At 45.2% G+C, this 13,884-nt stretch overlaps 1 protein-coding gene across 3 annotated transcripts in view; it reads right to left on the bottom strand.

The window, feature by feature from the left end:
* The window catches only part of Grh (grainy head), a 250,160-nt gene that overhangs the window by 147,364 nt on the left and 88,912 nt on the right, over nucleotides 1-13,884 (bottom strand). For all 3 annotated transcript variants that reach the window (XM_076428395.1, XM_076428396.1, XM_076428394.1), the window contains exon 3: nucleotides 12,263-13,011. In XM_076428395.1, coding sequence (XP_076284510.1) covers nucleotides 12,263-12,924 — 662 coding nt within the window. In that variant the 5' untranslated portion in view covers nucleotides 12,925-13,011. The remainder of the gene's footprint in view (nucleotides 1-12,262; nucleotides 13,012-13,884) is intronic.

The following is a 13,884-nucleotide window of genomic DNA, read 5'->3' as shown; positions in this document are numbered from 1 at the left end:
CAGGATGCTGCCTCGCGATATCAGAATTCTATACCAACTGTTTCGTAGTGCCACTTCGCGATGGGGATCGCTTCAATGGCTTCGTCGCGTCGCGTCGTGCGAATCGACCGGTGCCGCCGCGCTGCGCTGGTGCATCGCCAACTACGAGACCGCAGCGGACTGCTGTATAACAACCGCATAATGTACTGGGTAATGAAAGTGTATTTAGACACTGTACAGTGGAACTGCAAGAAGTACGGACGTTCCATGACACAATTTTACAACTGCATAATGCAACTGCGTAATGACAGTGTAGTTAATCAATGCATCGTACAACTGCGCAACGTAACTGATTGTGAATCATAAAAAAAGTTTTTAACCAATGCATTGTACAACCGCATACGGTAACTGTATCGTGATGACGATATGGTGTTTCGTAGATGCAGCATGCATTTGGATGATGCACACGCATTGCGAAGTACGGTGGTTCTACAACACGATTTTACAACAACTGCATAATATGTACAACTGACAATGAGTGTAATGTGTTTCATAGATGCAGTATTCACGAGTGATGAGCGAATCGATTATCGATATATGTTATCGATAATTTTGTTTACCAACAAAACATTTATCGATATATCGATAAAATATCGATAACAAAAATTATGTTAAGTAATAAATTTTAGAATAAGATTTAGTACATTTTCGGCTGTAAACATTTGTATTTGTTATTATTGTTACTAATTGCAGTTCACGCGATCTGACAATATCTTCCCTGTTTTTGAAAATATTCGTTCATAGGATATATTTTCGGGAATTATATATCTGATTTAATTTCTGCGTAGCAATAAGTGTTGTCGTCATGATGGATTAAAGGATAGGATACTAATGGTACCGAGAGAAACACCGACGCTAGTCATGTTTATGAGAATTGAACAAATGAGAACTGAAAAGAGCAGTTTCGTGAACGAGAAGCTTGCCCGATATAATTCTAAACAAAATAGAGATATTTAACAATTGTATATATCGATAAATGTAGTTTGTCGATATCTTATCGATAATCGTATCGTTAAATCGATCTCTAGTATGTACTTGGATGATGCAAATGCATCCCGAAGTAGTACAGAGGTCTGGAGTTGTACAAATAAATTTGATTGCTGCTGTGTCATGCAATTGCATAATGTTATACATGTGTTCAGTGCATATCCATTGTAATGCACAGAACTGCATAGAACAATCGCGCAGTACGCCAGAGCTACATAGTGTAACAGCATAATAATAAACTGGATATGCAGTATCTATTTAGAACAACTGCATATTATTATACATCAACTAAACAATGTAGCCGTCTGTGCCGTGAGCATGCGCAACATTTTTCCACTAAATTTGCACACCGCATCCACGCGAGTTTTCAACAGGATAATACATTTCACCGGACGTATAATGCGAACTCATAATTCATGCACATCATGTATTTACGTTGCGTATTTGCATAATGCGTCCACAAAGTTCGCGCTGCTCCATTCGTAACGTACCCAGCTGCAAACTGCATCACACCGTGGAAACTGTATAACGCAACTTTACAATGCTGTTGCACCGCTCTACCCAAAAGACACCAGTGTACAACGTGTCGTGCCGATATACTACATACATATAATAACACATACCTAAACCAACTGCACGATGGCAACAAGAATAAAGAAATTGCACGGCGAAAATGTATCGTGCTTGCTGTATGGTGTCGTGTCGAACTCGTCATGCAGGTTTTTTATTTTTCTATTTTTTTTTTTAGACAAACGATAAACGTAGAATTTGGATCTTGGATCTTGGTTTGTGTTCGGGGCCCCGGGCATTTGCCCAAATTGCCCATAGGGTAGCACGCCACTGTTCGTTTGTAATTAATATTTAACCGTTAACATTCTAACGACGACTCAGAGTCATCGCTAAAAGCTGCTGTACCATTATTCACAATATTGTTTACACGATTGGTATCTAATCTAATGGAATTATATTCCAGGTCGGAAGAAATGTTTCATTTTCGAGTTAAAATAGCTCCGAGTGCAAAGGGTTAAGGATTACAATAAATGTAGCGATACAAAAAATATAAATTTTCTTTTCCCTTCTACGACATTTTTCGGGATAAAGAAGGTTTTTAATCGGTGTAACTGTAAATAAAATGATACGGCAAGGGGTTAAACCATCGCACCGACTCGAAGTTGATATAAACTGCTCGCTCGAGCGAGTGATCCGGGCAGCAATATATCGATGCGATCTGCACGGTGCAGAATAGAGTTTCTATCGTTCGAATGCCAGGGATACCTGTCCAAAATTGCGAGAACGTTCGCCGAATTCATGGCGCTCGTCGACGCGCAAATCCGGCCGCGGTCTAGATACGGGAAACGTCCGTGAAAAAATTCGCGAACTATGTATAATGTATATCGCAAGGGGCCGGGGTATCTTATTGGCATAGAGCGCGGCGAGGAAATATGTCGACACGGTCGGCACACGCGGCCGCTATCTCGCGGTATCGTAATCACTCACCGGCGCGAACAGAATTTGTCTTTACGTCAGCCCGTTTCCATTGGCGAGTGATTAGGATACTGTGGGACGGCGCGGTGCGGCGCGCGGCGGTACGCGAGCGCGCCGCGCCGTTTTATGGCAGGCGGGAGAGTGGCCCGCGCGAAGAAAGGGTCGGGAAGAAAAAGCTTACAGAAAAATCGGTTAGTCGCGGTGAAAAAATGACACGACGCCGCGTTAGGATATTGGGAAATCTCTCGTCGCCGTTTCTAATTTTAGAGCCGTTGTGGGGCCGATATACCGAGATATAATACCGTCACGCACCGGCGAACCTAATAAGCCGCCGCGATTCAGGAAAAAGTCGGCGGATTGACTTTTTCCTCGGGGAACCACGCTGAAGTTTCCTTTGCTCGTCGCGGATCGAAGTAGTCCGTTTCGGACCTGTTTCTATCGCGAATTGGATGCATTTACAACGAAAATGAGTAGTCCTGATGCAAACCAGTAAAAACGTCCGACAAATTCGAAGATTTCATTCTATTATTTTTTCATCTTTTCTTTTGTTACGGATGCGAACAGACTTTTGACACACTAAAAATATGTGCATAAAAAATTGAATTTCTAATGTTTAATAAACAGAAATTACATTAATTTCACAGTCTTCTTTTTATCTTTTCGTTCCGGAGTGCAAGACGACGGTTTTCATTGCGAAATAAGGAAATTGCTATCCGTGTCAGAACGAGAGGGTACTGTCATGATCTATCCTTTTGCAACGGAAGATATCGCTCAAGTATTGTATCGCTTCTCGGCCGACCACTTCATAGTTTGCCGCTACATTCGAAATGCGATGAAAGGCGGCATGAAACTGTATTAGTGAAATATTACTGTGGTCCAGAAATGACTCCGGCATAGGCCTAGAACCCGCAGAAGGGTTAATCATCGATGGATCAATTAATCAAATTGAAAATTAGCAAAATGCAATGCCGAACATGTCCCTTTTCAGGTTGCATTTTAAATCACAGTTATAAAACCATTTTCACTGAAATCTGGAGAATACACGATGCTTATTTATTCCAGAACACCTGATTTGTAAAAGATAAAATACAACAGCCACAGAATGTAAACACAACGGAAGTTTTCTGCGAGCAGTCCGAAAATTTTTCTGAACGACCTACGAAGAGATCAAGAAGGTGGGGTAGAAATTACCGAAACGAAGGAGAGATCGTTTAACCCCGAACGGAGAGATCGAGGGGAAGCTCTCGTTATTTTTGGATCGAGTTTCCCGTGAGTTGCGTCGAGTCGCTCGTTTTGCGCGGTTGAAACGAGCTCGGCCGTGGTCCCCTGGCCTCCGCTCCGGGACGATTTTTATCGATCGATGTACCAGTACGACATAATAATTTCTTCTTTACATTGTTCCCCGTTCGAGTCTCGCGTCCCCAGAAGCCGCAAAAACTCGAGAACCGCACATATATGTATTCCGCGGCTGAAAACGCGACGGATCAAAGGCACCTCCGGGCCGGGCAAGAAGCGGGCCGCGGCGCGGCGCGGCGACGACACAGGAGGAGAGACCCTGGGCCTCTCCTCGTCTCCTCTCTTCTTTTCCCTTCCCTTCCCTTCTCATCTCTTCTCTTCTCTTCCCTTCTCTTCTATCGCATTCTGCTTTCTGCTTTCTGCGAACCGCAGATCTTTTTATCGGGCCGCGCCGTCATTACGGCAATTTGGCGCGCATACGAAAACGCGGCCCTCGGTAATCCGAAAACTCGCGAGGGGGCGAGACCCACGGACCCACCGGTGCAATTACCGTTCATCCGCGCCCCGCTATTTACGACCACTCGTTTACTATATTCTCGCGCTTCCGCCTCGCGACCTCTACATATTTTACCACGTTTTTTCAACATCCTTTCCCCCAAATGATACATACAAGCAACGCGAGCGTCAGCAATTGGATCGTTCTTCGATTATCTCTGATCTTACCCTACAAGCATATGTATATGGTTAACATTGGAGTATCATGTACGCAGAGTGAACGTTAATCGAGGGATTATAGATATGAAATTGTGTGTGTACAGAATACATACATAGGTATTTTATCACTGCCATGGTAGTTACCGATGACTCTATTGATTTTCTTGAAAACGATTGTTATAAAATTTATGACACTGAACATTTTAAAATAATAAAACCATTAGAAGAATTGAAGATGTTACTGTTATATTATAACATATTTTGGAAGAAAATCAATTTCTATTTCACTCCAGTTCTCTACAATGCAGGAATAAAATGTTTATTTTGCATAAACACCTGCTGTCTATTAACAACTTTGACTGTATAAATATACGTGAAATAGGCAAAAGACTGATTCTCGCCGATATTTCGACAAAATCGTTTGATCGGTTCGGTTCGGCTCTCCGTTGTACGTCGAGCATCGTCCCGGCGAAAATATCCGGCGAGAACGTGAACATTTTTTCGCAATGTATCAAAGCATGAAATTAAAGGGAAATAACGAGCGCGGACCGACGATAAATTTCAACGAGCGTCAGCCTCGAAATCCCGAAAGAACAAACATCGTCTTAAAAAGCCCCCTCCGAAAAAAGGAGAAGACAATCGACGCGCACCGTGTTGCATAACGCAGCATCAGCGTGTCCGCTTTAACAACGCAAAAACTTGTTGCCCGTTGCAAATCCCGGGACGAAGCGTTGCGGAGAGCCGGCCGTAAACGCAGACACGGCCCGCGGGGAGGTCTGTCAAATAAATAATCGACCGAAACCGTATGCAAGCTGCTCGGCGCGGCGCGGCGGCTGTGTCCGTTCGCGAGTGTATTGTTCCCGCGTGACGTCACATCCTCGAAAACACTATTATTATAGGCAGCGAGCGCGTTCACCCACCTCCGACGCATTAGCATAGATTACGAGCGCGAGGCCCCCGCAGCGCAGCGCGATCCGGCTTTTCTTTGGCTGATCGCGATTCCATCTTACCGGATTTATCGTGCCCAGTCCTGAGCGATGTCTGAAATTTTGGGCACGCACCCCGCCCCCCCCCCCCACCCCCAATATTGTTCCACTTCATGAAAAATTTATATAGGTATCCAAAGTTTTAGATCAATCGGACGTCGGGAAGATGTGCCACATTAGGGTGCTTGGCCACCTTAGCTGTACCTGGTGACTCCCCCCTCCGCCCTTAAAATTGTGCCATTGGGTAAGAAAATAATTCCTGCAAAAGATGAAGTTGATCGGATAATGGAATGGATAGGAATGGGAATATTTGAATATCAACTATAACACTAAAGATTCCGTGTCGATCATCGTAGACATCCCCAGCGATGAACTCATTAAACCCGTTTGCTTCGGCATACATCGATTCACCGAATAATCTCATTAACAAATTTCGAGCGGGGAGGGTCACTCTCGATCACGTCGGCCACTAGCTTTCGCATTAATTTAATTACAGGCTCGGTTCGCCTGTAATTTGGCATACTAAAAGGGGGAAGCTTATCGTAACGAGATCTGGCGAAATGTTTTCGCGCGATGAATAGATTGCGACAAAACGGCACGGCATGGCACGACGCGATGCGATGCGGCGCGGTCGCAATGCCACCGGCGTCGTCGCGTCGCGTCGGTCAGGCTTGCACGCACCAATCGCGAAATGCTTTCTGCGAAAATGTTTTTCGTGCGTGAGAAACAGCCGACCGAGGACGTTCACCGAGCCCGGTAATTTCGACTCTCTTCGAGGGCAACCGGCTGGCTCGCGGTCAGGAATTGCGCGAAATATATGCAAATTTGATCGCAGGCCCGGTCCAGAACCCGACGGGCCACGTTATTCTTCCTCCTGTATTTTAATTTTATGCCGAGCACAGCGCAAGCTCCAGTGGCTCCGGAAACCATTGCCGCACCGAATTTCCAATTTTCGAATCCACGATATTTAACCCTAGAACTTTTACATTTCCGAGTGAGTGACGTGTCGCGTCGTGGGATCGCAGGAAAATTCAAATCTTAACCCTCGAATGGTATATACCGTTTCCACCGAGACTGAAATTCGGTAAAAATTTACCGAGTTACTTCAAAGCAAATATGTACAAGGGTGTTCAACGTAACTGTCGCCACGACTTTTCGGGCACTTCTGGTGGCCAGATAAAAAGATGTTTGGAACAAAAGTAATTAGTTTTTAGTCGACTACAAAATGCGATCAGAAGTAGGGAAACTCGATTTTCAGAGTAGCCCCCACTCTTCATTATTTCGAATTTTCTCTATTGCGGTAAGTTGTGCTAACTTCTGTCACTACTGAACGGTGTTTGTCATCCAGAGTTTCACGAAAATCGGAAATTCAGCGTGCGAATGCTAACTGCAGACCCCCATTTCGTAACTGGCCGTTCGCTGCCGTTAGCGCGAAACACGGAGGAAGTAATAATGACAACCGGGCACCTGAGAAACCTGCCGGACACCCGCTGCCAGGTGAGCCGATTCGCGTTGCAAAATCGAATCGAACCCGGAACACGGAAGCTCGATAAAAATCGGTATCACGTCGCCCGACTCGCTTATTTTTCGGCGAAAACGTCTCTGTTATCTGTCGGCCACAGATGTTTATGTAAATGCGGATTTTCATGGATCAATTAGGTGAAACGAACGGATACTCGGTTGCAGCCTATTAGCAGCGCTATCAAAGTGTGAACGTATGGAAAACTTCGTTAAAATTTAGCGAACTTATTAATGTATCGAGTTTTACATAAAGTCGCCACGCGATTATTTAACTGCGGCATAAATCGCTGGAATGCGCCGGTACTTGCACTGTCGAATAAAATTTGAGCTAATTGAAGGTTCGGTGACATTTCCGTCGTGGTTTTCAGAGAGCGATTTTACGAGCGAGACAAGTCTTCATTTTGCACTGGTGCCAGTGTCGCCAGATGAGGGGAGGCAGCACGAATTCAGGGGAAATAAGTTACCCTCTCTGCCAGTACCGGACACTTGTGCGGCAGTTGTGAAAGCACGAGGGATCTTATTGTTCTTTAGATCGATCGGACGTCGCGTCGGGAAGATGCGACACATCGAATGCCAAGTATTTAAATTGAAACAACTTCACGCTAAATGTGAAGAGTACTTTGGAAATTCAAGTTAAATATTTTATACCTCCAAAAATATCGTAATCCTTGTATGCATTCAAGCACAAGCTTACTTTGTACGAGTTAAGATTATTTCGATCTAGGATCGAATGCAATAGTTTCAGTTCAGGCACTTCGTTGTATGTATCTCGAATTTTCTCGGACGGGCCGTGGCGGAGCGGGGCGGGGCGGAGCGGGGCTGGGGGCTCAAGGCCGACAAACGAATTAACACAATCTCTTTCTGTTCTCGCCGACTTCTTTCCTCGGGCGCGAATAGCAGCTTACCTGGCGGGATTGAACCGCCACGAATCGAAAATCCGCTTCGGATTTCCTTGACGCGTGTGCTTAAGCCCTGGAATAAGGCGCTTACAGGGGGTTGCGAAGACGAATCTTGTTCCGTGACAGGTTCAGCGGCGACGGAGACGCCGCGCCGAGCTGATCGAACCTTTAGCCGATTTTAATCTGATCAACCGCATTTTACTCGCCGGAGATTACTTGTTTTCACGGCGGGCTCTGGAAACGTCGTCGCTGTTTTCGAATTTATTGAACGCAACCCGAACATATAATTCGCGTATCTACCCGACTCCTCAGGTTTTACGATAGGGTCATAGAGCAACGATTAATCACAAGCGCGTGCTTTTGCCGAACAGTGTATGTATCGGGAGAACGGTGCGGTGATCGCAGCAAATATTTAGCACGGCGGTCGTATATCGAAGAATATCGCACGTCACGGCGCGACAGCAATAAATGGCACTCGATTTTCTGCGAGCGGACACCTCCTTATCTTCGCGTTCGTAAAACGACAGGGAACGACCGAGGTGAAAGGAAGCTCGAATTTTCAAAGACGAGACTTCGTCGCGTCGCGTCGCGTCGTCATCCGAAAGTCCCAACTATTTTGAGAAGATCTGGGGGAAAGGATCGGTGAGAAAAAAGACGATCAGGCTGAACGAGGAGTCGAGATCCTGCGTGGCTGCGTGGATCGCAAGCATCCGATTTGCAATAACAATAACAATCGAGCGGGAGCGAAAAATACAGCGATCTGGTGGGAGAGAAAGAGGCACGGTTGTTTTCGAGGCCCCCAAGGTCTCCGCGAGCATATCTTACGGCCGATTAATTGCAGCTGATTTTTATTTATTGCAAAAGAGCAAGGCGTGCGACGCTAACTGCGACAGCATTTCAATAGTTTGCATCGGTGTGTGTACAGGTCGATTCTAAAGAATGGCACCTAAGACAATTCCGAGTGTCAGCTTTGACTCGTTGACTGCCTCAAGGTTCAACGATCACCTTGCGAATTTTATTATTTCAGAGTGTCAGAGGTAAGTACAGAGAATATCTGAACGCAGAGATTAAACGAACAGCTTCCCATTCGATCGAACGAAACTGTTCTTCACTTTTAGGACAAGTAAATTTTATTTGTTTTTGTATATTTAATTCGAAACTTTTATGAATATCGTACTGTTTTTTACCTTTAAAATCAATTATGTTGTCCTCTAATGGATAATTAAATTCAACATGTATAACTATAATTTCATAATCTATCGGAAACGTATTATTCTTAAATAGTTACGAATTTAACGAAGGAAACTGCTTAAAACCTACTATGCAGTTCTGATTTCCAAGATTCGAGTAGGTACTACATACTTGTGAAAGATTCGATTCGTTTATGTCACGAATATACAGAATTCAATGTGAAAATGACACGCAAGGGAAAATTTCCGAGAACAAAAATGTATGTATGCGTGAGAGTTTGATATACACATATGTATAAAGAAGACGTTTATTTTGCATAAAGATCCGCTGTGTTGATGGAGAGAACGAGATTGCGAAAGAAAGAGGATAAAAGTGGATTGTAAAGTTGAGTAAATTGTAAATCGAATTAAACAAGAGTGAAAAATAGAGTTCAGTTTTGCCAGTTGAGAGCTGGTTGAATTTTTCACGGTTGTTTTATAGTTCGAGCGTCGATCCGCGCCATTCTTGCGTGACGTTATTCTAATCCTTTTTTTGCGCTGGTCAGATGTCGATTATTCATTGTGTTACGGTTGGACGCGTGCGCATAGTTCAGCGCGCAACATTTGAAAAGAACGTCATTTCTATAGATACGTGTGCCGGGTAAAAGCGTTGTTCCCGTGTTTACCGATGTTCCGCGCGGACCTGCGAAGATATATGAAAGATACAAGCGCGATATGGAAATGTTACAAATTAGTAGATCGTGATCTTGATTGCGTTCCGATTTTCGAACTGTGCTTTGCAAATATTACGCGCGCGCCTGCAGACATAATGCGTGGAGCGAGAGACACTCGACCGACGTTTATTGTATTCAGGTCGCTCTTAGTACATATACAGTATACAGCACTGTTTAAAAATGGTGGATCTCGAATATATGTATATGTATTACACCACTTCGATTGACACGATCATTACTATATTCGTAGCGGAAAATGATTCGCGTAGGGTTGAATGGTATCAAGAGGGACGGACACATTACGACGTTTATAGTTTTTTTGTACGTGGACCTGCCAGGACACCTCGGCTGGGCGGCGCTGTACACGGCGTCGTAATACATAATAAATTCTACGCAGCAACGTGACTTATCCAACGTTCAGCTGTTGGGAAGGTGTGCGCGCAATAATTGTTAATTGTCGGCGCTGATACACGAGCCCGATAGCGCACCGCGCGCGTTTCAACGTGCACTGCACACACTGCGGAGGGCGACTCGAGTTTTTCCGTGCGAGCGAGCACGGCGAGCTACTGTCCGAGTCCGGAGACACTTTTCGCGATACTTTACGGCTTATTAAGGCGCGAGAAACTATCCGTGGCCGAAGTACTACACCTAGCTAGTTCCGCGCCGAGCCCGAGACCGATCGCGGCGGCTTTAATGCGAATCGGTAATTGCCGGCGCTGCCCGCCATGGTTCGTTGTCCCGTGGAATTTCATTTTTCCGTCCCGAACGGAACGATTGTTCGCCGTACCGCTTTGTCCACCGCACCGGTGAAATTTTCGGCAGGAAATGCCTACGCGCTGACTGTGCCGATAAACTCGAGAACAAATCGGCGAAACTGTCCGTGCATCTCGTAAATTGCCAACCGGAAAAATTACCGCAGAACCGGAGCGGACTCGTCCAAACATGGACATCGAAACGTCGATATTTATCGCGACAAATTGCGATTCTTATTACGACGACTGTTCGCGGTTCAGTAAAAACTGTGTCCACGGTTCTCCGATGGGAATTGTCTTGTCAACTGTGAATTACGCGGATGGCTTAATGGTATCGGCAAATCGAGCGGAGTGTCTTGACGGTACAAACTGCCATAATTTAGAGAAATTCCGGGAACGTGCTTGTCGCACGATTTGGAGAAGGAAACGAAATACGAGTGTTGATCGCAAGCCGAACGGAGCTGCACGATCTTAAGTCAGTTTACCTACCTACCCCCTCCACTGTGAATCATATGCTGCGCGGGACCGAGATACAGGGTGTGAACCATTCCTAATCCAATTAGGCAACTTTTCTATAATACTTATTTCTGTCGCTACTAGGTACCGTTGCATAACTAGATTTCGATTTTTTTACTCGAAAGATTTCTGCGAATTTTTCCCGCTCATTTCCTACTCGAATATGTCCGTAATAGGTTCAGAAATTTTTATCTTCGAATCGAATAGGCTTGATTTGACAACTCACTTCGCATTCGCGGAGATGTATGGTCAGCGGATTTCGAGTTTAACGTTCCATTTCTCCGGCTATTAACTCGTACACGATTTTCATTTTAAAGCTGTCGTCCGATCCATGAAAAATTACAAGTTATCGTCACTTTTATCGTTAAACAGCTCGTGAAAACACTTCGGGGCTCGGGCTCGAACAGGTTCCCTTGTACGCAGGAATTTCGCGTACCGCTTTTCGTTTATGTCGTGCATCATGCGAGGCCGTGTTGACGGACTCGCCGTGTATTGAGCATATATCTCCCGATGCTCGTAAAATCGTGAATATCCACGGTGCGCCTTGAGAAGCGGCGACGCGTAGAGAGTAGAGAGTGTCATTGAATGCACAGGGGTGTCCCTTATCAACTGCGGAGCACCGTAAATATATTCCTGAAACGCGTCGCGTCGCTTCAAAAGATACTCGGCGAGAACAGAAAATTCCCTGACATGTCTGTACAGTTATTACACCATACACATCATATGTCATGCTTTCATACGTTTGAAATATTCGCCTCTTTTGATCCCGATACAAAGCGTGATAAAACATTTCTTTACGACCCGACAACGAAAAATACCGATATGTTAAAGAATTTATTTGACCCCTTTCCGTAGACACCAATTTTTTTACGGCTACATACGTCTTCGTCGCCAAAAATCTCACAGAGGGGACAAAAAAATTTATATTTTTCATGCATGTACATTCACCGAGAATTTATCGATAATTTTTATCGGGTTCCCTGTAATCTTAATTACAACACGATTTATTATAATTTCCAAAGCATTTTTAAGCAGTTTGACACGATTGCTATGATATCGAAATCAGAGTAGTTGCCAGCACGTTTATGCATGTTTCGAAGAGGAAAAGAGGAAAAGAGGAAAATGATATTAGAATTTACAATAGTTTACATATCCTGGTTGAGACAAGAGAAACGGAAGACGATTCTCCAGCGAATATGAATGAAGCTCGTAAACGAAACTTACCCAGCTCGCAGCGAGGCAGCAGTGAGGGTGAGTTGTTGAGCAGCGGCGGCGCCCGCGGCAGGATCAGCGGCGACCAGCTCCGAGAAGACGAGGACAGTCGTGGTGGTGGTTGCAGCCCCACAATTCGGCACAGTGGCGTTCACCGCGTGGCGCACGCTCGGCGGAAGGTCGTCCTCGTGTTGCAGTTGCAGCTGAGGGTAGTGGTGCAAGTGCAACGCGGCTGATGCAGAGGCTGATCTAGGTGTGACGCAGCTGGGAGGCAGGAGTCCCGTTCTGGTGATAGCCGACGGTGGTGACGGCGATGGCGGGGAGGGTGGCGGCGGAGGATATTCCACCACCTGAACCCTGTCCGCCTCGTTCTCGTAGATGATCTCTTTGTCGTGCGTGTACATGACGGTCTTCTGGCCGTCGTTGTAGATGAGATCGATCATCTTGTGCTCGCCGACGCCCAGCGTCGGGTTGCCTGCCGACGCCTCGGTCACCGGCGTTACTCTGCCGTCGGTGTCGTCGCCCTGACGCTGGTCGTCCGGGTCACCCTGAATGTGCTGCTGGTGGTGATGATGGTGGTGATGGTGGTGGTGACGGTGATGATGATGATACTTTGGATGGAGAGAGTGCACCGACGCCGGCTCGTGCAGGTCCAGCACGTTCACCGGCTGCATCGTCGCTAGCAACACCTGTTGCTCGCTCTCGTTTTGATTCTGGTTGCTCAGGGAGGAGGACGCTGGAGACACTGGGCCCTCCTGCACCTGGGGACACACGAGCATCGACTCGATCATTCATCTATTTTCACATAACACCTTAGCGACAGCTTGGTTTTTAGGGGAACCAAGGTCGAATCTATACATAGGTCGAATCATCGAACCATCTAGGTCGAAAGAAATGTTTAGGTCGTTCTGATTTCATTCTAATTTCACAGGAAAAAGAAGCTTAAAATGAACTAAACCTACTCGAGTCTAATCTTCCAATTTAAAATTCATGATAATAGGAAGATGTTCCTGTGGAATTGTTAAACATTGTTGAACAAGAATGTTTATATAAATGCAACATTGCTCACGAATCCTTCTCATTGATTTTGTAAGTATTTAGGAGTTATAAGAAAAATCTTCATGACAGAAAGAATGAAATTGAAAGCGTCATGAAACATCTACCTCTCTCGTATTTAGAAAAATTGCTATTATAAGAAGTCCTATCAATGAAAGTACTTAATATTTCACTGGACATTTACGATCGTCGACGAGCAACATGTCGCATTAACATCCTGCTTATTAGGTTCGATTCTCAATAATGATACGTAAAGGTCTACAGTGCAGGAATAAATAAATATTCCGTCGCAAGATATCGCGCTCGAGAAACTTGGGATAAACTGCCTACTTTTTAAGAGTCCGGTAATAAATATTATATTTCGTAAGAGGGTGAAAGCCTCGTTGGAAAAACGCTGCAATATAAAAAACTGAAAAAATCGGAAAAAGCGAAATTAATATAGGCTGAAAGCTGCTCAAAGTTACAAGCACGCCGAGCTCTAACCGCGCCGCGCCGGTTTTTGTTGTAGTTCGCTCGCGAACCGCTCGCGTGCGTGATTTGAGTCACTCAAGCGTCCATAACTAGGTATCATGAAAGAA

The sequence above is a fragment of the Lasioglossum baleicum genome, chromosome 7 (assembly GCF_051020765.1).
Source record: "Lasioglossum baleicum chromosome 7, iyLasBale1, whole genome shotgun sequence".
NCBI lineage: Eukaryota > Metazoa > Arthropoda > Insecta > Hymenoptera > Halictidae > Lasioglossum > Lasioglossum baleicum.
The sequence above is the reverse complement of the archived record's forward strand: the minus strand, read 5'-3'. Positions and strand labels throughout refer to the sequence as shown.